The following is a 26,484-nucleotide window of genomic DNA, read 5'->3' on the forward strand; positions in this document are numbered from 1 at the left end:
AGTTTTTCAGGCATGCGTTCTAGATGTATCCTTCTGCATACAGAACTGTACATGCAGCTCCTCTGCTCAGACCAAACTTTCTTGCAAGAAACTAATAACTAACTTTGTGGTGGGCGGTGAGATTGTAGATTCTGAGTCACAGTACAGTTTCCTGAGAGTTGATAGTAGTATAGACTTTGAGCTCAGGACCTCTTAAGGAAAGGAAGAATGGAAATTGAAAATTTGAAAAATATTTGCAGTGAGGATGAGATTTCCTTGCAGCATTTCTGTGACAGTCTAGAGTTAATTTTAACACAAAGCCTTAAAAACAAATTTCAGTACTAGTTGACCACGGTGACCTTTGGCCTTTCTGGGCTTCGTCTTCTGCACCAAGGTAAACAGCTCTACAACTTTCCTCTGATAAAGTTCCCTTTGCCTGAAAAATGCATTGGCTGAAAGAAAGACCACTGCATTTTTTTGTATTTGTTGAAAATAACTTTAAGAACAAATGTGGAATCACTGATATGAGAAAAGTTAAGTTGTGGCAGGTACAGGAAGCGAATGTATCTGTTTTGTTTTTTTTTTTTTTGTATTTTGTCCCAGTTATATAAGTTGAAATGGAAAAAAGAACTTACCTTTCCTGGCAGTGGAAATACTCTTAAGTTATAATAAGTATGACACGGACATTTGGCCAGGTTCTTTGGGGAGTACAGGGTAGCTCCATGTAGTGTACCTCCTTTCCTTTGGTAGTGGAAATGAGACAAACAGAAAGAGTTTCATACTTTGGGTCAGAAAAATATAAGAATGTAAAAATAGGAGACCATAAACATGACATGGCCTATCCTTAAAAAAAATAACTTTACTGAGATACAATTCACAGGTAATACCATTCAACCAATTCAGTGGTTTTTACTAAACTCACAAGAGTTGTGCAACTATAATCACTTTCTAGTACATCTTTGTACCCCCAAAAGAAAACTGTACTCATGTACAGCGTGGTGACTGCAGTCAATAATACTGTATTACTTATTTGAAAGTTGCTGAGAGAGAAGATCTTGAAAGTTCTCATCACAAGGAAAATTTTGTAACTATGCATGTTAATAGATGTTAGGTAGACTTATTTGTGATGATCATTTCACAGGACATACAAATGTTGAATCATGTTGTATACCTGAAAATAATATAATGTTACATGTCAGTCAGTTATACGTATATTTAAAAAAAAAGAAAACCAAACCCATTAGCAGTGACTCCCTAGGTAGTAAATAGTCTGTTTCCTGTTTGCCTCTTCTGGACATTTCAAATAAATGGAATCATATAATTTGTGGTCCTTTGTTAACGGTTTCTTTTACGTCCCCCAAGCTTCAACCATGTTGTAGTATACATCAGTTCCTTATTCCTTTTAACGGCTAAGTGCTGTTCCATTTTATGAATATACCACTTTTATCCATTCATTCATTAATGGACATTTGGATTGTTTCTACTTTTTTGCCATTATGAATAACCATATAATAGTGCTATGAACGTTCATGTACGTGCTTTTGTGTGGACCTATGTTGTCATTTTTTTCATGGGTGTATATCTAAGAGAGGATTGCTGGGTCATAGGCTAACTCTATGTTTAACCTTTTGAAGAACTGCCAGACTATTTTCAAAAGTAACCATCATTTTACATTCCTATCAGTAACGTAGGAGGGCTCCAGTTTCTCCACATCCTCACCAACACTTGTTATAATTGTCTGTCACTTTGATTATAATAATGCTAGTGATTTTGCAGTGGTATCTCATTGTTGTTCTGATTTGCATTTCCCCAATGGCTAATGATGTTGAGCATCTTTTCCTCTGTTTGTTGACCATTTTGTGGTTTTTTTGGAGAAATGTCTATTCAGCTCCTTTGCCCATTTAAAAATTGGATTATTTGTCTTTTTATTATTGAGTTGTAAGAGTTCTTTATATTTTCTGATCCAAGTCCCTTATTAGAAAACAACTTAGAAATGTTTTTGATTCTGTGTGTTGTCTTTTTTAATTGAAATATTGTTGATAAACAATATTATATTGATTTCAGGTGTACGGCATAGTGATTTGAAAATTATATACATTACTAAATGCTTACTGTGATAAGTATAGTTGTCTGTTAACATAACAAAGGTATGACAATATTATTGACAGTTTCCTGTGTTACAACTTTTTCCCTATGACTAATTTATTTTATAATTGAATGTTTGTACCTCTTTGTCTCCTTTACCTATTTCATCCATCTCCCCAGTCCCCTCCCCTAAGGCAACCACCAGTATGTATCTGTGTTTATGAGTCTATTTCTGTTTTGTATTTTAGATTCCACATATAAGTGAAATCATATGGTATTTGTCTTTCTCTGCCTGACTTATTTCACTCAGCATAATATCTTCAAGGTCCATCTATGTCACAAATAGCAAGATTTTATTCTTTTTTATGGCTGAGTAATATTCCTTTGTATATATGTATCACATCTTTTTATCCATTCATCTATTGATGAACACTTAGGTTGCTTTCATGTCTTGGCTATGTGATAAATACAGACTGCCTATATCTTTTCAAATTAGTGACTTTGGTTCTTTGGGTAAATTCCTAGAAGTGGAATTACTAGGTCATATGCTATTTCTATTTTTAGTTTTTAGAGGAACCTTTGTGCTGCTGTCCACAGTAGCTGCATGAATTTACATTCTGTGGTTTGTATTTTTACTCTCTTGGTGGTGTCCTTTGAAGCACAAATGTTTTTCAATTTAATGAGGTTCAGTTTATCTATTTTTTCTTTTGGTGCTTGTACTTTTGGTATGTAAGAAATCATTGCCTACCCCAGAGTCAAGCGGATTTACCTTTATGTTTTCTTCTAAGAGTTTTACAGTTTTAGCTCTTATACATGTATCTTTTGAAGTTAATTTTGTGTATGGAGTTCATCCTCTTGCATGTGGGTATGTAATTGTCCTGGCACCATTTGTTGACTAGTTTTCCAGTTGGATTGTCTTGACACCATTGTCAAAATCATTTGGCCTTAAATGTGACAATGTATTTCTGGACTCTCTCTTCCGTTGATCTATTATATACCTGTCTTTCCCTATAGCAGTACCACACTGTCTTGAAGTGGTAAGTTTGAAACTAATGAGTGTAGTCATTCTACTTTGTTCTTTTTCATGACTCTTCTGGCTATTCTTGGTATCACGATTTTAGGATCAGCTTGTTAATTTTTGTAAAAAAGAAAAAAGGTGATTCAGATTTTGATAGGGATTGCCTTGAAACTTGTAGACTAATTTGGGGAGTATCACCATCTTAATGGTATTAAGTCTTTCAATTTATGAATACAGGTAACTCCATTTATTTAACTCTAATTTCTTTTAATGATGTCTTGTGCTTCTTTTAAATTTATTCTTACTGAAAGCTCAGATGATGGATAGCATTTTTAGCAATAAAGTATTTTTAAATTAAATAAAAATTTATTCGTAAGTATTTAAATCCTTTTGATGCTGTTATAAATGAAATTATTCTGACATCATTTCTGGGTTTTTCATTGCTGGTTTGCAGAAGCACAGCTGAGGCTTGTTTCCTACAACTTTGCAGAACTTGTTTATTCTAATAGTTTTTTAGTATGTAGATTTTCTATATACAAGATGATATCATCTGCAAATATAGTTGCATTTCTTTTTTTCCAGTCTGGCTGCCTTTTGCTTGCTTATCTCGCCTAACTGCCCTGAGCTCCTAGTTGTAGTTGTAGTAGTAGACATTCTTGTCTTATTTCTGATGTGAAAAGGTAAGCACTTCAGCCTGTCACCATTAAGAATGATGTTAGTTGCAGGTTTTTGTAGATGTTCTTTATCAGGTTGAGGAAGTTCTTTCTAATACTAGTTTTTTTGGTGTTTTTGTCATGAAAGAGTGTTGGGTTTTTATCAAATGCTTTTTCTGAAATAAATTACTTTAAAAAATGACCATTTTTCCTTTTTTTTTTAATCTGCAGAAATTGACTTGCATACCAAATGTGTGGTGGATGTAGATGCAAACAAGGTTATTCTCAATCCTGTAAATACTAATCTTTCCAAAGGAGATGTCCGGTAAGTTAAGAAACAATGTTATGCTCGATGGATTTTTAAATGACTGGAAGCAACAGTGGCTGCTGCCAAGTTAGTCCAGCCTAGCAAATATTGAATGCTTACTAGGTAGAGATGTTATTGTCAAGTCAGTGATGAAGTCTACGACATGGAATGACAGAGTGCCAGGATGAGTGTTGTAGTTAGTGGTTGTGTTAAAAGCTTAGGGAAGAGGGCTTAGGTTACATGGGGAGTAACTGAGGAAGGCTTCCCCAAGGTGATGGTACTGGCTGGAGGATTAGGTGAGATGTTAGTGGGAAGAAGTGGAGTAGAAGGGAAGACTTTTAGGCTGCTTGCTCCTCAGCTTGGTTGCTTTATTTCTTCCAGTTCGACTCTGTCAGAGCCCATTTCACATGCTGCCTTCTTCCTCAAGGCATTTCTGCACCCTCAGTGGTTCCTTTTCTCTAAATCCCCGTGAGCAGTAGTCTGTGCTACCTAATTTAATTATTGCATATTGTTTTGGATTGTTAATTATAGAGGTACAGTAGATTTCAAGGCCCTGGAAGGAAGGGACTTTGTCAGGGGCTGAGGATGAATACTGGGACATCATTTCTGGATTTGGGTGATAGTATGAACAAGAGGGAGGAGGGCAAGATGGTGTAAAGTGAATTTGGGGAAGAAGGAAGACATTAATTTGGCTTTTAACCGTAAATGCAAGGAAATTAATTTAGTCAAAGAAACTGGGATCAGATTGCAGAAGACCTTGAAAGAGGATAAAGAAATTTGGTCTGTGTTTTTATGGATAAGGTGGCATCTTTGACAGTTTTTGAATATGGTGAGTAAGGAGGTGAATTTGGAAAAGCTGTCAGTTAGCAACGTAGAGAACAGGTTGAGGTGGGAGAGACTGGCTCCTTAGAGGGATCCACCGTATCAGAGATGATACTGACCCTGGAGGTGGCGAGGAGAGCTAGGAGACCGGGCCTGCCGTAGTACTTTGCATAAAGCAGATACCTCTTAAGTACTTATTGAGACAATGTTGTATCTGGAAACACACACACAGGGCACTCCATAAGTGTTCTTCAGAGTTGGGTTGAACTAAGTTGAAAGAGCACTGGACTTAAGAGTCAGAAAGTCTGGAATCAAATCTCTTCTCAACTACATTATTGCAGTTAGTTTTTTTTAACTTTCCTGAGCTTCATCTGTATGTCAGCCTCACTGTTTCATGGTGTTGTTTTCTGAAGATCAAATTAGTCATGTGTAAAGTGCTTTGTACAGTGTTCTGTAAGTGTTCAGGTTTATTGCTGTTGATGTAGAGGTTTTCTTGAAGCAACTCTAGGGTGTGGGTACTATCAGATGTGCTATTGTGAGGGTGTGGATGGTGTAGATGGTCAGAAATGATGCTGGATTTTGAGTCTGCTAATTGAATGACCTTTTGTCCTGAATTTTAATTGAACTCATTACTTTTGGAAGCTGTTTATTGCTTTTAGAACTTTCAATCTAGAGACCACTGCTTTATTTGGAAATGTGGGAATGCACCTCTGTACAAAGTTGGAGGCAATATCCTATGGTAGAAACAGTGTGGCCTTTATATATGGGCTGACTTGGATTCAGATTCTGGCTTTGCCACTTGTTAGCATGGTTACCTCCCAGTGTTCCTTATTTATTAAGTGCTTTAATTTTCTGCTGCTGTGTAACCAATTACCACAAAAGCTTAGTGGCTTAAAACAAGAGCAGTGATTTATTGTCTCATGACCTCTGTGTGTCAGGAATTCAGGCAGTGCACAGCAGGAATGGCTTGTTCCGTGCTGCCTGGGGCCTACCTGGAAGGCTGGAAGGCTGGGGACAGAACGGTCTGGAGAAGGCTCATCACCCAGGTCTGGTAATTGATGCTGCCTCTTGGCTGGAGATGCAGCTGGGGCTGTGGGCAGAACACCCACTCACTCTCTGGTGGCAGGTTCCAAGGGCAGGTGTCCTGAGAGAGTGAGAAAGCCCGGTGGAAGCAGCATTGCCCTTTACGTTCTGACCTTAGGAGTCACACAGTGTCACTTGTGTCACATTTTCTTGCTGAAGGCTGGTCTAAAGCTTTACATGGTTTCAAGAAGAGGAATCAGACTCAGCTCTCAGTAGAGGAACTTCAGTGTCACCTGAGAAAAGCATTTGGGAAGGAATATGTTTTGTTGTGGCTGTTTTTGGAAAACATAATCCACCACAAGTGTGTAATAGTACCTATCTGATAAGGTTGTTGTGAAAGTGAAATAATCACAGAGAAGCTCAGAAATACGTATTCTTTCCTTTTAAAACCTTCAAACTTCAGGGATTTGTGAAAGAATTAAATAGCACTTTTTGATTCCATAGGCTATTTGGATGTCTCTTTTTTTCCATATGCTGAAAATACAGACTGCATATTGTTCAGTGCTATAGAGTGCTTGCTGTCTGATAAGAAATTTTTAAAAATGAAACTACCAATAAGGTTGTTGTGTAATGATTTTTGATGAAGTAAAGTTAAAAAGCACAGCTCTTAATAAAATAGCTTTTTATTTAAGTATGTAATATACATCCAGGAAAGTATATATAGCTTGATGAATTTTCATAAGCTTAAGTGGCATCCAGATAAAAAACAAGGATGTTACTAATATGACAAAAGATCACCTCATGTGAATTGCTTTTTCTTTTAACATATGAGGGTGAAAAGAGAAAATAGAAATTTTGGAATGTAGCAGTCCAGTGGTATATGTTGACTTCATTAAATTTGAGGAAAAATCGAACGGAAAGCACACATTAAAAGCTATTTTATATGATATGAGGCTAATTACAGTCTAGCTTGTAGAATGACTAATCCATAAAACAAGCTGTGGTTTACAGGAGCTGTATTTGTAATTAGAGAACCAGGAATTTGGAATTAATATGTAAGTGATCAAGGCAGTTCAAATCACTAGTCAGAAAGGCTCAAATTAACATTTTTCCTTTAAAAGCTACTTATACTTGCTTTTAGAATAATATTTAATTCTGTTAATCTAAAACGGACTAATTTTATATGTATACTTAACAACTCAAGTTAGTATATTTTGAAAGTAAACATACAAACATTTTAAAACAATGATTTGTATATTTTTCTGGTTAATTTTGCATTAACTTCTGAAAGCTTCATGATTTGATATTTGTGCTTTATTTAAACTGATAAAAGCCATGGTTGTTTGAATGGTTAAACCATTTCCAGTTTAACAGGCTAATCATGGTGAACATGATTTGAGGAACATTTTTACTGTGCTATATATGAAATTTCAAAGCTGTTTTGAAAAATAAGATGCTTGAAATTCAGAAAATTGGTGACACCAGAGATTAAATTGCTAGCAAGTGATTAAGAGCGCTGATTTTGGAGACAGATATCTTGGATTGAATCTCAGCTCAACAGTTTAACATGTACAATAAGAGACAAGTTACTTAATTGCCCTCCATCTCAGTTTATTCATCTGTAAAGAGGAGATTACTATAGAGGATTAAATGAGTTAAAATTTGTAAAATGGCAGTGCCTGGTGTACAATAAACCTTACATAAATGTTAGCTATTGCTTTGAGTAGTAGTACTGTTATGGTTGTTACTGTGAAGTTGTAACCCATGGGATGTTTAATGAGCTATGAATTCATAAAGGAAGGAAAATTTTTTTTAAGATCAAAATATATTCAATTTAATACTTGCCGATCAAGAAATTACCATGTTCTGTAAAAATCTCAGCTTTGCAAAGTTAGAAACTTTATTTGATCTAGTTTGCCCAAGTTGATGGGGCTCCTAGGGACTAACATGCCATCTATTAGAGAGACAGGACCCCAATTTTTTGTTTACAGTGAATAAAATATTAATCCCTGCCATCCAGCTTCTCCTCCTTAGTGTCAGCTTGAGAAACCAGATCAAAACATTGCTTGTGAACATAATGAAGGTATGTTTTATTCAATATGGAAAAGATTAAGGACAAGTGATTTCTGTTCTACACACTATTTGAACATTCTAGGGACTGAAATGCTTGTATACACCAACTTAGTCTTTTTCTTATATGTGTACTACTGGGTACACACTGATGGACTTGCTCTATTTATTTTCTCATGCAGGGCCACACTGCTACTACTAGTACAGTGAGCTGTCTCTAGAATTACCTTTTTGCCTTGAATCAACTTAGCTCTCTAGATTGGTCTTTGGGGTTTTCCAAGTCTTCATTAGCAACATATTTACATGGCATCTTTTAGGGCTAATAAATGAGCAATTCGTTATCTATTCTTAGTAGATTTTACAAGTGTAATTCTCAGCATTTAGTTCTTAGCATTTAGGAACACTTTAAGTCCCTTCGTAACTAGTATAGTAATACCATGATGTAGAAGAGTCCCCTTTTAAACAATGAAATAAATCTTTAAGCTTAGTTTGTTTGAAGTATATCTTAAAAGTTACTAAATTTTCATCCTGTAATAAAATGTTAATGTTGGTTAGCCTGTTATCATGATAGGACAAAATAGTTTCGGAGGCTAAGTTTTATCTTTGCCTTTACCTGATTCCCAGCTTTACCTGCCAAACAGGCCTATCCTGCTAACTCTGGCTGACAAGTTAATTACACTGATGTTTTTTGAAAGAGAGTAAGGTTTGCGTTTAAGAGTGGCAACCTCCACTTTATGAAGAGTTGTGTTCTAAAAGTTACATATAGGGGAGTTTGCAAGTGGGAATGCATTCGCCCATAGGAAATGACAGCCGTGTCTAGTAAAAATGCTGTTCTGTTGAAAAAGTGAGTAGTTTGGCCCATAGCTCAGACAGTCACACTTTTTGGATTTTGGTATGCTACTGAAGTGCTTCATAGTTACTTCCAGTTTGTTGCACATAATATTAGAAAGATGTGTACTCAAGAGTCGAGGTTGAAGAAAATTAATTATTTTTACTCTTTATTGAGCATATTCTGAAGGGAAGAAAGTTTTACTTGGCTGCGGTTCTGTGGCGATGAAGAGTCAGTGACTGCCCGTAGCTAGTGCGCTTCAGAGAGCCAGAGGTGAGGCAGTTCTACCTGCCATATTTTCGCTCATCAGGGCTAATATCAGCACACTGAAAAAGGAAGGTGTCTTCATGCTATGATGAAAATAGTTCTTACTTCAAGACCCACTGAAAAGTTCTCGGGGAACCCCCAGGAGTCCTCAGACCACAATTTGAGAACCAAATTGAAGGACTAATCTAACTCTCTAGGAGATGAATGGATGTCTTTGGTTTGTTTAGTTTTACACTCTAGCTGACTCTTGAACAATGGGGGGCTTAGGGCACAAACATGCAGTTGAAAATCCATGTGTAACTCCGATTCCCCAAAACTCTGACTCCCCAAAAAACTACCAATAGCCTACTGTTGACCAGAGAAGTCTTACTGGTAACATAAACAGTTGATTAGTACATATTTTGTGTGTCATATATTTTTTATATACTGTATTCTTACAATAAAGTAAGCTAAAGGAAGTGTTTTTTCCAATTGTCACAAATCTACAAAAAATTTTCCAGTGTACTTATTGAAAAAGATCTACGCGTAAGTGAACCCACACAGTTCAAACCTGTGTTGTTAAAGGGTCAACTGTACTCTTATTGAGCTATTATATATATATATATATATTATATATATATATACTGTATATATATAATATATATATACTGTATAATTCACCCTTTAAAGTGAAAAATTCAATAGTTTTTATTATATTGACTGAATGGTGCAGCCAGCACCGTTACCTAATTTTATGACATTTTTGTCACCCTGTTAATCTACTTTCTGACTCTGAAGATTTGAGATTTACCTATTCTAGACATTTCCCAGAAATGAAATCATACAATGTGTGATCTTCTGTGATTGGCCTCTTTTTTTATTCTTAATTTTATTTATTTATTTATTTGTTTGTTTTATTGAAGTATCAATGATATACAATCTTTGTATCTCAGATATACAACACAGTGGTTCAGCAGTTACCCACATTAAGTCTTCACCCCCAGTAGTGTGGTTGCTATCTGTGAACACAGAAAGATGTTACAGAACCATTGGCTGTATTCTGTGTGCTGTACTACCATCCCCATGACCAATTTATATTATGATTGAGAGTTTTTTTGAGTAATTGGCTTCTTTCACTTGGCATGTTTTGGAGGTTTTCTACATTGTGGCATTTGGCAACATTTCATTCCTTCAGTGGATGGATATTTGGGTTGTTTCCACTCTTTGGTTACTATGAATAATGCTGGTGTGAGCATCTGTGTACAAGTCTTTGTGTGGACACATGTTGTCATTTCTCTAAGGTAGATATCTAGGACTGGGATTACTGGGTCATGTGGTAACTCTGTGCTTAACATTTTGAGGAATTTCCCGACTGTTCCAAAGTGGCTGCACTGTTTTATATTCCCGCTAGCAGTTACGGAACTCTCATTTACTGTAAGAAAAATGGTGGTGACTCCGGCTCATTGGAAAGTGCATACCCTGCCTGAAGGCATTCAAATTACAAGTAAAAAGCAAAACAAAACATTGTGCTGTCCAAACAAAACAGGTCTTGGCCAGGGTCAGCCCTTGGCTACTGATTTGGAACACCACGTCCTAGTGTACTTTCCACTGAGCCCTATGCTTCTTGAGAGGTTTTAAAAAATAGAACAAAATTTTAAAAGTATAGAATACTAAAGGTTTAAACAATAAACCACTTTCATGTACCTATCACTCAGTTTATCAAATCATCACCAATCCAATTCAAGCCTTCTGTGAACTGCTTCCCAATTTTAACCCGTTTCCTTCCCCCTGCAGTTAGCCACTTTCCTGAATTTGGCTTTTTATTTTTCCCTTAAATTTCCTTACATGTTCACTATGTATATTTGTAAACTGTTTGCACAGTGTTACATGTACACTGATACCTTTTTCTAGTAAAAGATCAGATAGATTTGTGACTTAAAAAGATTGACTACTCATAAAGCATAATACCTGATTTTTAAAGTAAAAAAAATTGTGTTAAAAGAACTAAAAATATCCAAAGTTTATCTTGGGAAGGAAAGCTGAAAGTTGGTATTTTACCAAATACCTTGTTCCTTCTTTTTTCCTTTAAAAGAGGCAAAACAAAAGCTTTTCACGCCTCATCTCTTGTCTGTGGTGAATTCCAAGCAAGAGGGGCAGTGGGAGTCGTTTAGTGTCCCTTCAGCGCTCTGAAGAGGCTGGGGCAGTGAGCTGCGCCTGCCGGGAGGGGCTGCGCCAAACACCAGACTGAAGCCTGGGTGAGAGGGAAGGAAGTCCTCCGTACAGATTGCTCATTGCAGTCCCTCGGTCCATGAATCCATTTTCATCTTAAGTCCTGTGTTTTCTATCCTGTGTGTGTATGTGTGTGTGTGGGTGTTAATACTAAAGTGTTAATACATTAACTTCGGTTTTTCTTACAATTCTTTAGTAACCTGCCCCCCAAACAAGTGTAAGATTTTAAGACCTGAATTTTCAGAAGCAGAAAACATTTGGAGGTCTAGACTTAAAGATCTTAATGAACCTGAACACTGGTTCTTTGGCATTTTGTGGCATGACCTGCTCTGAAGTAAATGTGGCAGAGACCCTCCAGCATGGATAGAATTAGCCAGAGGTGGCACAGAGAGGCAGAAACTTTTCTTGTTTTGTAGTAAATCTGTGGTGCTTCCCTCCCCTTCCTGTTTGGTCATGTTTAACTTAAATTCTTAATTGATGGCATGAAGGTGATAACTGGCAGCCGAGTGAGCATAGTGTCTGAGGTGTTGACCTCAGTCAGCACTGGCTGGTTGGTGATGTCACAAAAAATCTTTTTATTTCTTCTGATTTTTACTAGACACCAGTTTAGTCAAGATTGTTAGGTAAGTAATGAGTATGTATGTATTATGAGCAGAGCATACCCAGTCCTCCTTTAGGGGTTCAGAGTACTTTGATCCTCGTAGGGTGAATACCTACAGCATGTATGTATGTGTGTGTAATTACATATGTGCAGGATTAAGTGGGGCTGACCCATGCACGTACATTTCTTTTGCAGATGCACTAAGTCAGGTTACCTAGGGGAAGGCCTTAATGCCAGTATCACTTTGAAAAAGGAGTCATTTTCAGACTAATTCCTTGTTAGTGGAAGGAGTCCTTAGGTCATACTAGATAATAACTTTTCTCTATTGCTGTATGGATGCTAATTTAAGTACAAATTTTAATTGAAGGAAGTCATGCAAATGTAATTATGGTATGTACAATAGACCTGTTTCTTCTCTCTCTGCTGTGAAATGACTTGAGTGAGGCTAATAATTCTGCCCAAATAGAATTTATTCCTCTGGAGAACAGTATGTGGTATGTTTTAATTTCATAAAGACGCTCTTCCTAGGGGAGGCTGTCCACCCTGATTATGTCAGAGTAAAGCGGAGAGAGCATTGTGCCATGTACTCAGAAACATTAGATGATTCCCCCTTCTTAAAAATATACTGTGACCATTGAATGTATAGTATAAATTATTTACTACTTTTGAATATAGTTGTGAAAATTAATCAGGGAGACTCTTGAAAGCTGTAATAAAATAGATATGGCTGAATTCATATTGTTGCATAGATAATAGTAGCAGTATATAATCTAATAGCAGTAAATACAGATTTTTTGAAGTCTTTACCAGTAAAGGATAGTAGGTTGCTAGCTAGAAGGTTGACAGCTGAATAGTAAACCTGCCTGAACAAAAATGAGACTGTTACAGTAGAATGTGTGATATTTTAGCATTGTTATTGGATATATAAACATTGTCTCATTATTGCTTTTATCGGTACAGCAGTAAGAAGGAATAAACTTATTTTTAATACCAGAAAAGAGAGTCTCTTTATCACCGTGCTTGAAATACTACTGATGTGAGATTCAGGGTTATGTGTATATGGTCCATAACTAGATTAAGTAAGTTATAGCTAATAGGAATTTAATGTTTTGGATTTCCCCAGAATTCTGGATTCAGCATAAAAGTATCAGTTAGTATATGATATACTAGATAAGGCATCTAATTAGGAATAAGGTTTAGATAAAACACTAAGTCCCACTATGGAGGCTTTTCAGATTTGTCTTTATTTTCTAGCACTTTCTGTTTAAGGGCTCTTTGGCTTAGTCTTTAGTGTGGGAGTTGTGCCAATATAAACCAGATATAAAAATCTGGACTTGTGTCTTAAAGATGGGGTAGCAGTCCTCCGTGAGGACATGTCAGATGAGAAAGCAGTCCAACCCCTGGAGTTGCTGTATCTCAGAGCCTTAGGAAGCTTTAATCCATTCAACAGCTGGACATCAACCCTTTGGCAAGTATCTGTCTAAGAGTTAGGATAATCTTTATTAACCTTAGTTCTATTAAATTGTAGTTAAATTTTTTTAGCATGCAGTGTCTATAAACATACTAGTTAAACAAACAAAGCTAAACAAAACTGAAAAGAAAGAAGTTGAATTATTCTCTTGTGGACTTTGTTAGGTTAGATTTTTGTAGACTCAGGTTGGAAACGATTCTGTTGTTTAATTCTGAGCATTGTGCTTTTTCTTATGAGAGTGGTACTTAGCTAAAATGAAAAATGATTTCTTTTACAAATTGGTAGTTAGGGTTCTGGAGCCCTTTAAACTTCTTCCTTAGATTTTGTTAAATAAGTAACGTATATGACAATGAATTTCATTTTTGCTTCACTTTTATGAAACATAATTTACGTATACTTAATAATTAAAAAAACATATAGAATGGGTAATAAGAGTAGTAAATTTTTATCTTCATGTTTTGACCCATCTATAACACAAATCAATAACCTTTTATTGTACTGTTACTGAAATAGAATTTACACAAAGATCCTTGCATAGGTAGAAATTGTATTTGCCATTTAATTGTGAAAAATTTTTGTTACGGAGAATTTAAAAGACACACCAAAGTAGAACAGTATAGTGAACCCCCATGTGCCTGTCACTCAGCCCCCAAAACTATTAGCCCAGGTTTACGGTGTCCTAGTTAAATCTTCAACTGTTCCTCTTTCCCAGATCACTTTGAGGTAAATCCCATTTTACGACAAAATATTTTAATATTTTTATTTTTAATGTAACCACAATACCACTCTTACACCTAAAAAACCAACAATAGTCATGTTACAGTGTCAGATTTTCATGGTCACATATCCAATTGTCCTTTACAGTTTTCCCCCAAAGTCTGTTTTGAATAGCACCCAAATAAGGTTTACACATTGTGATTAGAGAATGTCTTTCAGTTTATTGGTTTTTTGGTTGTTGAAGAAACTGGATCATTTGCTCTGTAAATGGATTAATATGTGAATTCATTACAGAGGATGTGTTATCCTTATTTAGTCAGATACCAGATCTTGCTGACTTTTCTTGTGAATATTTTTATCCCGGCACTCCTTTCCATTTTCTCCAGCATGACCCTAGTTAAGGTCCATAATTGCCTTACATTTAGATTACATCCAGCCTTCTAAGTAGTTTCTAGAATGCACTAATGCCAGACTGATCTTTTGAGCCTGCTCCTACTTCCAATAATTTGGCTTTTGAATTGCGAGTGTTAGTTATTTCTACTAATTAAGAAATGTCACTGCCTAGGTGACATCTTTTATCCCTTTTCCTGCACTGTTTACTAATGCTTGCACTGTTCATTTTTTCCTATGTTTTTGAACATCTCCCCCACACTCCCCGCATTACACTGTGGCTGCTTAGAAGCCGAGACCCTTCTTACTCTTTGTGTCTCTTACAATGCTTCGCAAGTAGAAGGTGCTCATAAATGTCTCATGGTTGATTTCAGCTGTTGTGTTAGTGCTTGTTCTCAAGGACCCCCGTTCTGAGATTGGCCCTACTGAGTGGTGGGGAGTCAGGTTTTGTGAGGCGTGTCTCTCAGGACATGGTAGAGCCTGAGGCGCCCTCTCCGTCCACTCCGTGAGGAGTGCAGTTGTGTGGTGATCGAGACCCTTGTCCGCAGACACAGTCTCTTGTTGAGTCCCAGAGCACCACAGCTTTTGTTTTACCTTTGTTTCAAAGCTGTTTAATTGATTATAGTTTAAGTTTGCTGTTTCCTAGTGATTTAATATTAGGATCATACCACAAGATGTTTCCTTTGGGAAGAATTTCCTGAAGAGTAAATAATTCTGTGTATAATACATAGAATAGATGGTGCCAGATGGGGTGCCATAGGCCACATTTACCCATAGATGTGTGTGTTTGGCCTGCAGTTTCAATATTTAAAAATCAGGCATTTCATATAAAAATGCAGGTTTGCAGTTTTTCTTAAACAACCCCCAAATCTGGCAACACTGTGCTTGCTGCCTCCTTTGACAAGGTCATGACTCTTCAGATTGGCAGCTGGTTGAGTCCCACATTCGCTATTTGCCTGGCCCCTGTGAACCTTTCTGGTTAACAACCCTTGGTATACATTCTTACCAGCTTCAGTTGCAAAATATGTCCTTTCCTGACCTTGGCCCTGGGTTTTGGGGCACACATTACTTTTTGAGACCATCAACTTCTGCACTCTGATTATGTTATGTTATAAATTTTTCACTAGGTTATTAAGTTTAACCATGTGAATTCTGTACTTGCTGACATGACTATAAATTATAAGTGTTCAACTCAGTGCATTATGTTAATTTGAGAAGATGTAAAACAATGCTACTTAGTCTTCACTGTATATATTAATATTTATATATTTTTGTTTTGGAGAATAGTGTTATTTTCCTTAAAAATGTTATTTTTATTACCATGTTATCTTGATATTTTTAAGTGAATTAATAAAATATTTTTGTTTCTTAGCTTTAATTCTCATTCAAAAACATTTCCATACACTATAATCCGTACGGAAAAAAGCTCTTGAGGGGCCTCAGGAGTATTTAAGGGTGTAAGGGAGTCCTGATACCAGAAAGTTTGACAGTCTCTGATCTTAAAGGATGATGCGTTAGCCTGGGTTAACTAAAATTGTCCGAGGTACTCACCAAAATTTTAGGATATTATGTTTTTTCTCCTTAGAAGCAATGTCGTACAAATGGGTAAATCATATCTAAGTCCCTGCAAAAGCCTTTTTAACCTGTGGTTTTTCTGAAGTGTATGTAGCATTATTTAACTAAGACATTTTGAGCAAATAATTCTGATTTGGAGTTCTAACTTAGAATGCCAAGAAATTTAACCTTCTACCTTTTGGGTGAGGGGCTGGCATTTCCCTGGTTCTAAATCTTTCCAATTGTTCTCTTGTTCTTGGTAGAGAGAGTTTCTTGGGTAAACAGTGAGAAGAGGATTTAAGAACTGAGATGGAATTTTGTTGTGATTTGGGAGTTTTGGGGGTTTTCGAATGAGATTCAGATTCCAACAGGGTGAAGAAGTTGTGGAGAAGAAAATGGGCTTCCTTGAAGACTAGAGGAGGATGAAATGATCCTACCTCCTTCCCTTTGAGGAGCGGGCAGCCTGAAAAGAAGGTGCCAGGCCACAAATTCCTGAAGTCTTTCCCTTCTACCCACCAGCCACCCATTGCTGTGCCCAGCAGGGGAGCAAGGAGAGAATCTCCTTACATTGTCCCATTGTTAGAGAGTCCTCACCTTATATCCCTGGAATAATAGAACAGTTCAAGGAAGATGTGGTGGCCAAGAAGAAGTCTTTTGCTTTTGCTGTGCTGAAATAGAAGGGGAGGTAGACTGTATGGAGAGAAATTCCCAGCAGCTGTAACAAGGGCAGGGGAGTTCCCAGGCCAGTTCAGTTGGGCAGCTGTCCAAATAGGACAGTATATATTGGCAGGAGACACATGTCTTTATATTCTTTAGTTCCAAGTACCTGTCTTGTCTTCAGCTATTTTGTAGATCATCTTTAGTTTAGGAATTGAACCCTATCTGATTATCCTTATAGTTCAAAGGGTTTAGAGGTATTGATTATCTGTATGTGTTAGTATCTAGCATAGGGTCAGGCACAGGTGGTCATGCAATACTTTTAGATTAGATTGAAAAACATCGCTTATATTGTCCTACTACCCTAGAACTAGAGTGGAAAGTCCTTAGCATACATCTTATAAAATTTCCTTCATGACACAAAACTGGGGCAGGCTCTGGACATCCTGCTGCATATGTGTGGAGAAGACAACGCTAGAGTTACTTTAACTGTAGAGTTGATTACGGGAGGACTCTGCCTGCAGGGGCCAGTGCTCAGGAAGGGCCGGCTGGCTCCGGCGACTCTCCTGGGCTCTGCTGCACCTTGCAGAAGGAGCTCCTCTGAGCAGGTCTGTTCTTCAGAGAGTGGGTCACGTGAGGTTTCAGTGTCACCCAGGGCATTAAAGGGGACAGAAAAGACAATTAAAATTGACCTCATGACTGGTTAGCCAGAGACGGGTAAGATTCCTCAAGGGAGGAACAACCTAAGACAGGCACAGTCGCAGGGGGCCATCTGGGGAGAAAATGGGGAGCAGCAGAGGTGAGGCTTAGAACCTCACCCCCCTGTTCTGAGAGAAATCTTCTGCATACATGGATGTTTATTGCCCTTGTCTAGCTCGGATTAACACATAGTCTACAGGCACACACCTGATCATCTACATTTGCTCTCTTACAACACTAAACTATGTTTTCTACCTTCATCTCGTATCTACCTACCACTTCAGCATTTTATTAAAAATAATAATAATAGAGAAATGTGGTATCCACATATAAATCAAGTTTAAAAATCAAATGAATATTCATATTTGAACTGACTGTTTATAGTTCATAATGCATGAACAAAACCGAAAGCTTCTGTGATGACTGCCCTTGCACTGTTCACCATGTAACTTATTCACTATGTAAGAATTTGTACTCCATGTAAGAATTTGTTCGTTATGCATCAGAAGATTGGAGACTGACGAAAATTAGGCTTGGGGTGGATTAATGATTGTGCATTGAGTATTGACCCCCCTATACAGAAATTTATTGTTGTTAACAACTATTTGATCAATAAATATGAGGATGCCCTCACACACAAAATATATATATATATATACATATATATATATATATAAACACACTTCCAATTGTAAAATAAATAAGTAACCGGGATGTAATGTATAGCATAAGGAATATAGTCAAAATATTGTAACAACTTGGTATGGTGATAGCTGGTACCTAGAATTATCATGTATATAAATGTTGAATCACTGTGTTGTACACCTGAAACTAATGTAATGTAATACTGTTGTCAACTACCCTTCAATAAAATAAAATAAAAAAAATTGACCTCATGAAAAAAGCAAGAACCTTTGATAAATCTAAATTTTGCTTACTGTCAATAAGATAGAAGTATTTGATTATAAATTTTTATGTCAAAAATTTTTACAGTAATTTAACAAAAAAATGTTTAAGATATTCTAAGTAAAAAGACAGATAACTAAAAATTTCAGATGTCAGCAGAATGTAGTTGCTCTGAGGGAGAAAAAGAGGGGAGTCCTAATTTTATTTTTATTTTTACTCAGAAGTATAGTATTTCAAGTTTCAAGATATGCTAGTTTTTTGCATAGCTGGAAACTTAACGGATTCCTCCAAAGCTGAATTCGTGATGCAGAAGCAGCTCTGATTGGAGTTTTTTGTTTTGAAAGCTGGGATTTATATAGCAGTTTTATGCAGCAGTGCATATATGCCTCAGTCTCCATTAAGGCAAACTTTTTCCCTTTAATTTTTAGATGATATAAACATTTACAAAATTATCAAGTGTTTTAAAAAATAAATTTTACCCTATGAAATGAAACCATTGTAATCTGTGCATAGTAGCCACTGTTCTTGTAATTGTACTTTCTTATTTTGTTTGACTTATATATTCCCCTTTGTAGAAAATTGAGTGACTCGATGTTTTGGTCATATGCAAAAATAAACTTCTTACTCAACTTTATTCTCATCAAATGTTACCACAGCAGAAACCCCATGTGTAAGCAAGATCTTTCTTCAGTTATCACTCCCACTTAGTCACTACTCCAGTCATAGCCACCCTTGCGAGCTGCGATACTCTTTGGGAGATTGAAACTGCAATATAGTGGGTGGAAGGAGACGTTGTATTCAATATGGTACCGTGTCTCATTAGTAATTCTAATTGTCATATAAGCAATACAGGAAAACCCTGTTGTGTGAAATATTTATAAGGACTGAACCCATTTATTTATTTTGATGCTAGCCTTTATCCACTTCCATGAGGAAGGATGCTTAGAAATGGGAAACTGGGGCAGAGGCTGGTTTCAAAGTCCTGCTTTGGCACTGAACTGAGATTCTGGGCCCTGCCATGCCCATGGGCTTCACTTAACTCTCCTGCCTCCAGTTTCATCTTATCCCCATCTCAGACAGCACTTATGTGCCACTTCAGGTCCTCTTGTTCTCACTTTCCCCAGAGCCTTTGATCACTTTTCAGCACTGGCTGCTGCCAGCTCACACTGGACCCTGACCCACTTCACGTGCACATAATCTGACACCTCATGCCTTGCTCTGCTCCCCCTCTTCCCGGAGACTGTGCTCCATGATAGGCCTGAGGCTTTGCTTCCTGAGCAGACCACGCTGAGAACATTCCTTTGGTATGCCCTCGGTCTGTATACGGATGGGTTCTCTTGCTTGTGTATTAAAATGTCAGTTGATCTGTCTTACTTTAGCCTGACCTAGTACTGATAATAAAGACCTGAACTTAAAAATTAGGAAGATAGGTTTTTTTTTCACAGAGTGGATTAATTTTTTAATTTATCAACCCCATAAGCATTACAAAGGATCTAGGATTGGAATGCTGTCAGTGGTGCTTAACCATCTTCATTGCTTGTAAGGATAGGAAAAGGCAAGGGTTGGTTGAAGGGCATCAGAGAAGTCTGACTCAGACTAGCGTTTGAGTTTTGAGTCCACCATTTACCAGCTGTATGACTTTGGAAGTTTACATCATCTCCCTGAGCTTCTGTTTTGTCTTCTGCAAAATCAAGGATATGACTCCATTATGGGTATTTTAAGATACCTATGGGCATAAATGAGTTATTTATATAAAATGCCTGGTACTTAATAGATAGTAGCTGCGGTTATTCCTGATTTATTTATTCTGATCATTCTTTATTTATAAAAATTTTATTCATTGGAGTATGTCATATTTTAAGTAATATTCTTTTCAGACAACACTGGCACATGCTAGGTACTCAGTGTAAATATCTATTGACTGGGTTAGTCACATAGTAACTATCATATCATGTTCCTAATAACAAAAATTCCTTTTTTCTTTTAATTGGCAATAATCTTAGGTGACTTCAGCTATAGCCCTCAGTGTCATTTCTTAACCCTCCAGATAACAACTGTGAGTTGTTTATTTCAAGGATTGTGGGTTTCCTCTGAAGAGCACCAATTTGCATGATAGTGCACAGAGTTGGTTTCCTTGTTCTGAGTAAAGAGCTATTATTATAGTAAAAAGAGCTCAGTGATCAAGGTCTTTGAACACTTAGAAGGTGTGATACGCAGAAGCTAGTACAGAGTTCTTGGGAATATAGGAAGTGAATAGAGAGTTTAGTTTTTGGGTCTTCCCATTGATGATAAATAGCATTTATTTATAGGCTTTATTATTGCTTATATATAAAGTGTGTTGAATCCTTTGCAAGGGTTTTACCTATAAGCACAAACGACAGAAATACTTAACCAAAAGATATAGACACCATGATTATCTCTAAATGTTCAGAAGGGGAGGAGACAGAAGGTGTTAAATGACTTCCCAAGATCATACAGTTTGTAATTGGCAGAGCTGTGATCTGAACTCTGATTGCCTGGAGCTCATCTCTCCAAAGCCAGATGAGCTCACTATTTCCAATTGCCTTCTAAGATTTTACAGAAAATTTCTTCTGGATAAACATTTGAAAAAATATAATTGGTTAATTCAGATTAGAGCAAATATATGGGCATTCAACAATTTTTGATTGGTATCTAATATATGCAGCCCTGGCAAGGGGCCTGATGAAAAAAACAAAAACAACCCCCAAACCCTCTTTTTTTAAGGAACTTATGTTCTGGAGTTAGAGAAGCCTATACACAGCGAACTATACTTATTAATGCATTCAACAGTTATTCACTGAGTGAGCTCCGTGAGTGTCAGGGTGTCAGGGTGGTGCTGCCCCTAAGAAAGCAGTGATGAACAAAGGGAAATAGGGCCCCAGGCTTCATGGAGCCTATTGGTCTGTCAGGTCTATTATGAACTGAACTGATCCATTTTGGTTATTTATAATCAGATATTAGTAACCTCCTGTGATTAGAACTGGGTGACAGCTTATGGGCTCTCATAACTACTGTGCTAGTGGTTATGTAACCATGACATTCTGGCTGAGTTCTGCCATACACTTATTAGCAGGCAGGCACAGTGTTAGTCAGACAACCTGTTTTTCCATAAGCTCAGTGAAGTCACAGCTCTCAGTCAAGCACCTTGCTAGAAAGCTTCCCAAGACCATGTAGCAGAATTCAGTACCCTCTGGTTAGAATTATGTGACAGAATCTGAATCCAGGTCTGGTAGAGCCCTAGGCCAAGAACACCACTCACAATGGTACAGGATGCCACGTTTATGAGAGTCTTATATTTTGTTCTCCCAAGAAGTACCTGTATAATATATTCTAGTCAGTCTACATAGTTTTAACCCTATACATTTTACCAGCGAAAGATTATTTCTGAGATTCCTTGTGCTAGATAACAAACCCTCTAGTGTTGATAAGGAGAAAAGGTAGGGGAAGCCATGTAAAGCTCTTTTCTAGAACTGAAATTCTTAACTGATTTTCGCCATGACCTTTGGCAATCTGATAGTCTGTGGACCCTTCTCAGAATAGTCTTTCAAATAGATAAAATGCAAAGGATCACAAAGTAAGCCAAACATAATGAAATATAGTTACCAGAATATTTTAAAATATGTGTGATACAGTAATATCTGCTTCCTTATTGCTGTATTAATAGCAAGATCTAGTGTTGGAAATAATTGCTTTAATTTAAAAATTGTGGTAAATGTAAACACGAAACATTTGTAACAGTTGTAATGTGCTTTGAAAATTGCTGTGATTTTTATTAGTAACAGAGTCACTGCTAATAACTGAGGGTAACCACCAAATCTCAGTTAAAAGTTAATAAAAAATGAAAGTATAACTTTTTCCCTATCCATCTTCATAGATGCCCAATCATTCTATCCAGGTTAAGAATGCCTATTCTAGAGAGTGCATTCTTCATTAGAATCTTTCATATCCTGCCTAATCAACCCTGGAGTCTATATTTGTGATTAGGATATCAAATGTTAACTAATTATCCCTACAGGTAGATTAAAATGAATACTTGCATTTATCACTGTTTTTCTCTTTTGGTTATAATTTAGTAGGGATGATGAGACTATACAAATAATGAATATAAACAGTGTGTGAAGAGTTCATTGGAGAGATCTCTGAAGTGCTATGGGGTTATGCTGAAGTATTTTAAAATAAAGACAAGAGGATCTCATCTAAAGTAAAGACAATATGATAAGAGGATTTGGACAAACATTAATGCTGTTATAGATGCTGTGGGTGTTAGAACAAAGTGGGGAGAAAGAATGAAAGTTGAAATTACTATAATTCTCTCAGGTTGAAAAGGACATCACAGAAAATATATGATTAGCTCTTTGTTCTGTCTAGTTCAGAAAGAAAGATATTTTGGGTACTGTTTTCTGTATCCACCAGGATGGTGGAGGTGAAAGGTGGGAAATCAGGATGGAGCCATGGAGGAGAGGAAGACATAGAATGTTTTTCCACAGGGGAGTGACATAATTATCCAGCCACAGTTATAAGCACGTTATACCTGTTAAGTTATGTAACCCTCACAGCAGTCCTATTACTATTAGCATTTTACAGGTGGAGAAACAGGCATGGAGAGATTAAATTTCTTGCCCAGAGTCAAAACTAGGCCTGTCTGGCTCCACTGGACTCAAAATAACTCAATACAAGATTACACTGATGGTACTGTGGAGAATAGATTAGGCAGGAGCATGACTGGAGATAGGGAAATCAGGTCAGACTGCTAAAATGATACTGGCAAAAGATGGTAAAGGAGGCCTGACAAGAACACATGAGAAGAACTTTCCAGCTTTGAAATCTACACATTTATGTTTTCAAGTTAGGCAACATCCACAAAATATGAAATGAAAAGTCCAGTGTTTCTGAATTAGTGTTTAAAAAAGTTAATGGACTTCTTTCTCATTCTTATTTAATTATTTTTAAAACCTTAATATACCAGAGTTTCATACACGTGTTAACCTGAGGAATACCATAGCTTTATCATACTCCATTTTGTAAATAGCATCTAGTTTTAGTTGCTCATTAACTTTTATTATTACAAGTCAGTTAATGAGAAAGAGCATATTGATCTGTCTTGTCTTTTGTCCATTTTAAATTACTGGTTATCTATGATTTAAATCCTTACTTGATTATGTTTAGTAATCTATTTTACAAAATGTATTTCATAATACACTTCTCCTTGAACTGAGTGTTAAAACTTTAATTTGCATTTAAAAATGAGGTCAGGTTATTTTGTACAGAAAATATGTTTGATTTACCTGCCTACTTTGATAATCAGATAATCAAGATTTGACAAGATATATAATGATTTGATAATAAAGCCACTTTCTAGTTAGATTACAGGACAAATTTTTCCATAAGCTGAATCAGCTAGATAGGCAGGTTCAGTGTTTTCAGGAAACATTTAAAGCATGTCATAAGCTGAAATCATTTTGTCAAATTGTATTATTTTTTCAAAGATGCAATGAAGTTAACAAGTTTTGATTTTTTTCTCAACCATTTCTGAGTTTCAGAGGTTAAGCGAAGTTCTGGTAAGTGAAACAATAGCAGGTGTAGTTAACTGGATAAGTTATGATAAAGTCTTTGGCATGTGTCTGGGAAAATGAGTACTGTGTGACCTGAGTCATAATTCCTTTTGCAAGTGATATAGTTTCCCATTCTTTGCTTTCAGGAGAACTAATTGATTCATTAGCTTATAGATCATTAAAAATAATATTTGATGGTAGATCACTCAGTGATTCTTTTCTTTTGACATGTACTATGGCAGGCATGCAAGCTTTGAGTGATGTAGTAACAAACCACCTTCCAGTCCCATTCCCTTTTATATTTGAGCAGGGCTTTAAGTGCTTTACAACTATACAAAAGAAAATAGGAATAGAGTTAATGCTTAGTGCTCTCATTTTAGTAGTAAATTCAGTCATCTCATGGGTTCATTTCATTAAACGATACTTTTCCAATGCCGTTTTGCTCTTTATTTCTATCAAAACTTGTAATACATTGTTTTGTTCTGATGAGTCATATGCTACTAATAATTGTATTGCTAACTTAATACATAAGAAAAGTAACCAGAGAAATTAAAATTTTTAATTAATATAAATATTTTTGCAGAAAAGAATGATAGCATGCTTAACAAAAGCTTTACATTAGGATAAAATATTTTACAGGAAGTAGAATGGAAATACAAGTTCATGGGAAAAGTAAAGGTATAAAATTATTGACTATAAAAGAAGAGTTTTTTTGGAGGGGATGAGGATTTATTAATATGGGTGACTTGAACCACTGTGTTGTACATTTGAAACCAATATAAGATTGTATATCAATGATAATTCAATAAAAAAAGTTTTTTCATTGAAAAAATAGTTGATAGGATCAATAATAAAATACCATAAAAATACCCAGATTTATAAAAATTTATGGTATTTGGAGCCCAATGGATATAAAGGAATTTTATTTTAAAATACAGTATATCAGAAATTATGTCCTTTGCAGCTACTTAAACTCATTTTTGAAAATTTTATATGTCAAAATATATGAGGAGTTACAAGGTTTCGTGGGAGTACATGAAAAGCATGAATGTTATCCTGCATAATGTGCACATACCTTGATTTATTAATCTTACACATATGTTCATTGACTTCCTGAAGAAAATTTAGTTTTTTACAAGGTTTTTACCTCTTCTACTACTGTTTGTTTTTCTTCCTCCTGTTGTCATTACTGCGATGTTTTCACATAATGTATTAAAACCTGTATTTCTTATTAAAGCAACTTAAAACATCTCTTCTTGCTGTTGTTGCCAAGATTCCCTTCCCCTTTTCTATCCCCTTTCACTATCCACTTGCTTTATTCATGAATTGACATGTATATATATGTATGTATGCACCATCCATCCACCCAGCCAGCCAGCCATCCCTCTATCTCAACGGTAGAACCAGCAGGGTTAGGACTCCTTGTCCTTGTCTGGGTTCATTACTAAACACATAGGTTGTTTGATGGAGAATGCTCTAGCAAAAAGTTAAAAATGAATTCTCTTTTCTTAAATTTCATCAGTTGTATCAGATTGTACCATGTTTTTGTTTGCTTTATATTTGGACTGGGACTCTTGAATAGCTTTTTCTTTTTCTCTTCTTTTTTTATTGAAATACAGTTGATATGTAATATTATATTGGCTTCAGGTGTACAACACAGTGATTCAACAATTATCTACATTATAAAATGCTCACCGTGATAAGTATAGTTACCATGTCACCATACAAAGAAATTACAATATTATTGACTGTATTCCCCAGGCTGTTCTTTTCTTCCCTGTGACTAACTGACTTCATAATTGGAAGTTCACCTCTTTATCCCCTTCATCTACTTCACCCGTCCCTCCACCTTCCTCCCCTGTGGCAGCCACCAGTTTGTGCTCTGTATTTATAATAGTTTTTTGTTTTTCCTACACTCTTACATTTTTATTCTGTTTTTAGCATGTTCTTAAATTTTTCCTGTCAAATTCTTAGCTGCATCGTTCCATCAGTTCCCTCCGAAGATCTCTTAAATGTCTCGGGGCCTCTGTCTTGTTGCTCTGTAGACCTGCTCCTGCGTCACTGTCACCTGGACCTCACTGAGGAGCAGCCGAGGGGGCTCTGGCTCCTTTCAGGTTTTAGACCATGGTTTCTTACAGAAACTGGTAGTTTAGAGTCTAGTGTGTAGCTACATGGGAAGGACAAGATGTTGACAAAGAACATACGTAGGACAAGTGGTGTCTGGAGATTTCAGGAGAGGCTTATAAGGAAAGATTTTATTTTAGACAGGCTGTAGTCATGGTTAACCTAACTCCTCATCCCTCATTTCAGTAAACATTCATTGAGTGCCTGCAATTGGGCAGGCACTAGGCTAAATTTAGGTGCTGAGATACCTAGATGAAGGAGCTGGTGTGGAGGCAGCAGGCTGTGGAAACACCTGGAAGCAATTGATGCATGGAATACATGTTATTAGGAAATATACTCAAGCAGGCCAGGGAACCTTCTATTTTCATCCTAACTTGCTGTAATTCTCTTATCTCTTCCAATAAGCACATGTAACTGTGCTTATAATGTCACAGGATGCAGTGGTCTTTCAGATAAGAAACTGGTTTAAGAAGGTCAAGGGGGAATCAGTTGATACCTATACAGGACAGGGAAGGGGAAGGTGGTATTAGG

General features: G+C 36.5%; 1 protein-coding gene across 9 annotated transcripts in view; it reads left to right on the forward strand.

The window, feature by feature from the left end:
- KIF13B (kinesin family member 13B) overlaps positions 1-26,484 on the forward strand; it is a 193,005-nt gene that overhangs the window by 14,124 nt on the left and 152,397 nt on the right. For all 9 annotated transcript variants that reach the window (XM_057505396.1, XM_057505412.1, XM_036888825.2 and 6 more), the window contains exon 2: positions 3,967-4,060. In XM_057505396.1, the coding sequence (XP_057361379.1) occupies positions 3,967-4,060 (94 nt within the window). The remainder of the gene's footprint in view (positions 1-3,966; positions 4,061-26,484) is intronic.

Source organism: Manis pentadactyla, chromosome 1 (assembly GCF_030020395.1).
Source record: "Manis pentadactyla isolate mManPen7 chromosome 1, mManPen7.hap1, whole genome shotgun sequence".
Classification (NCBI taxonomy): domain Eukaryota; kingdom Metazoa; phylum Chordata; class Mammalia; order Pholidota; family Manidae; genus Manis; species Manis pentadactyla.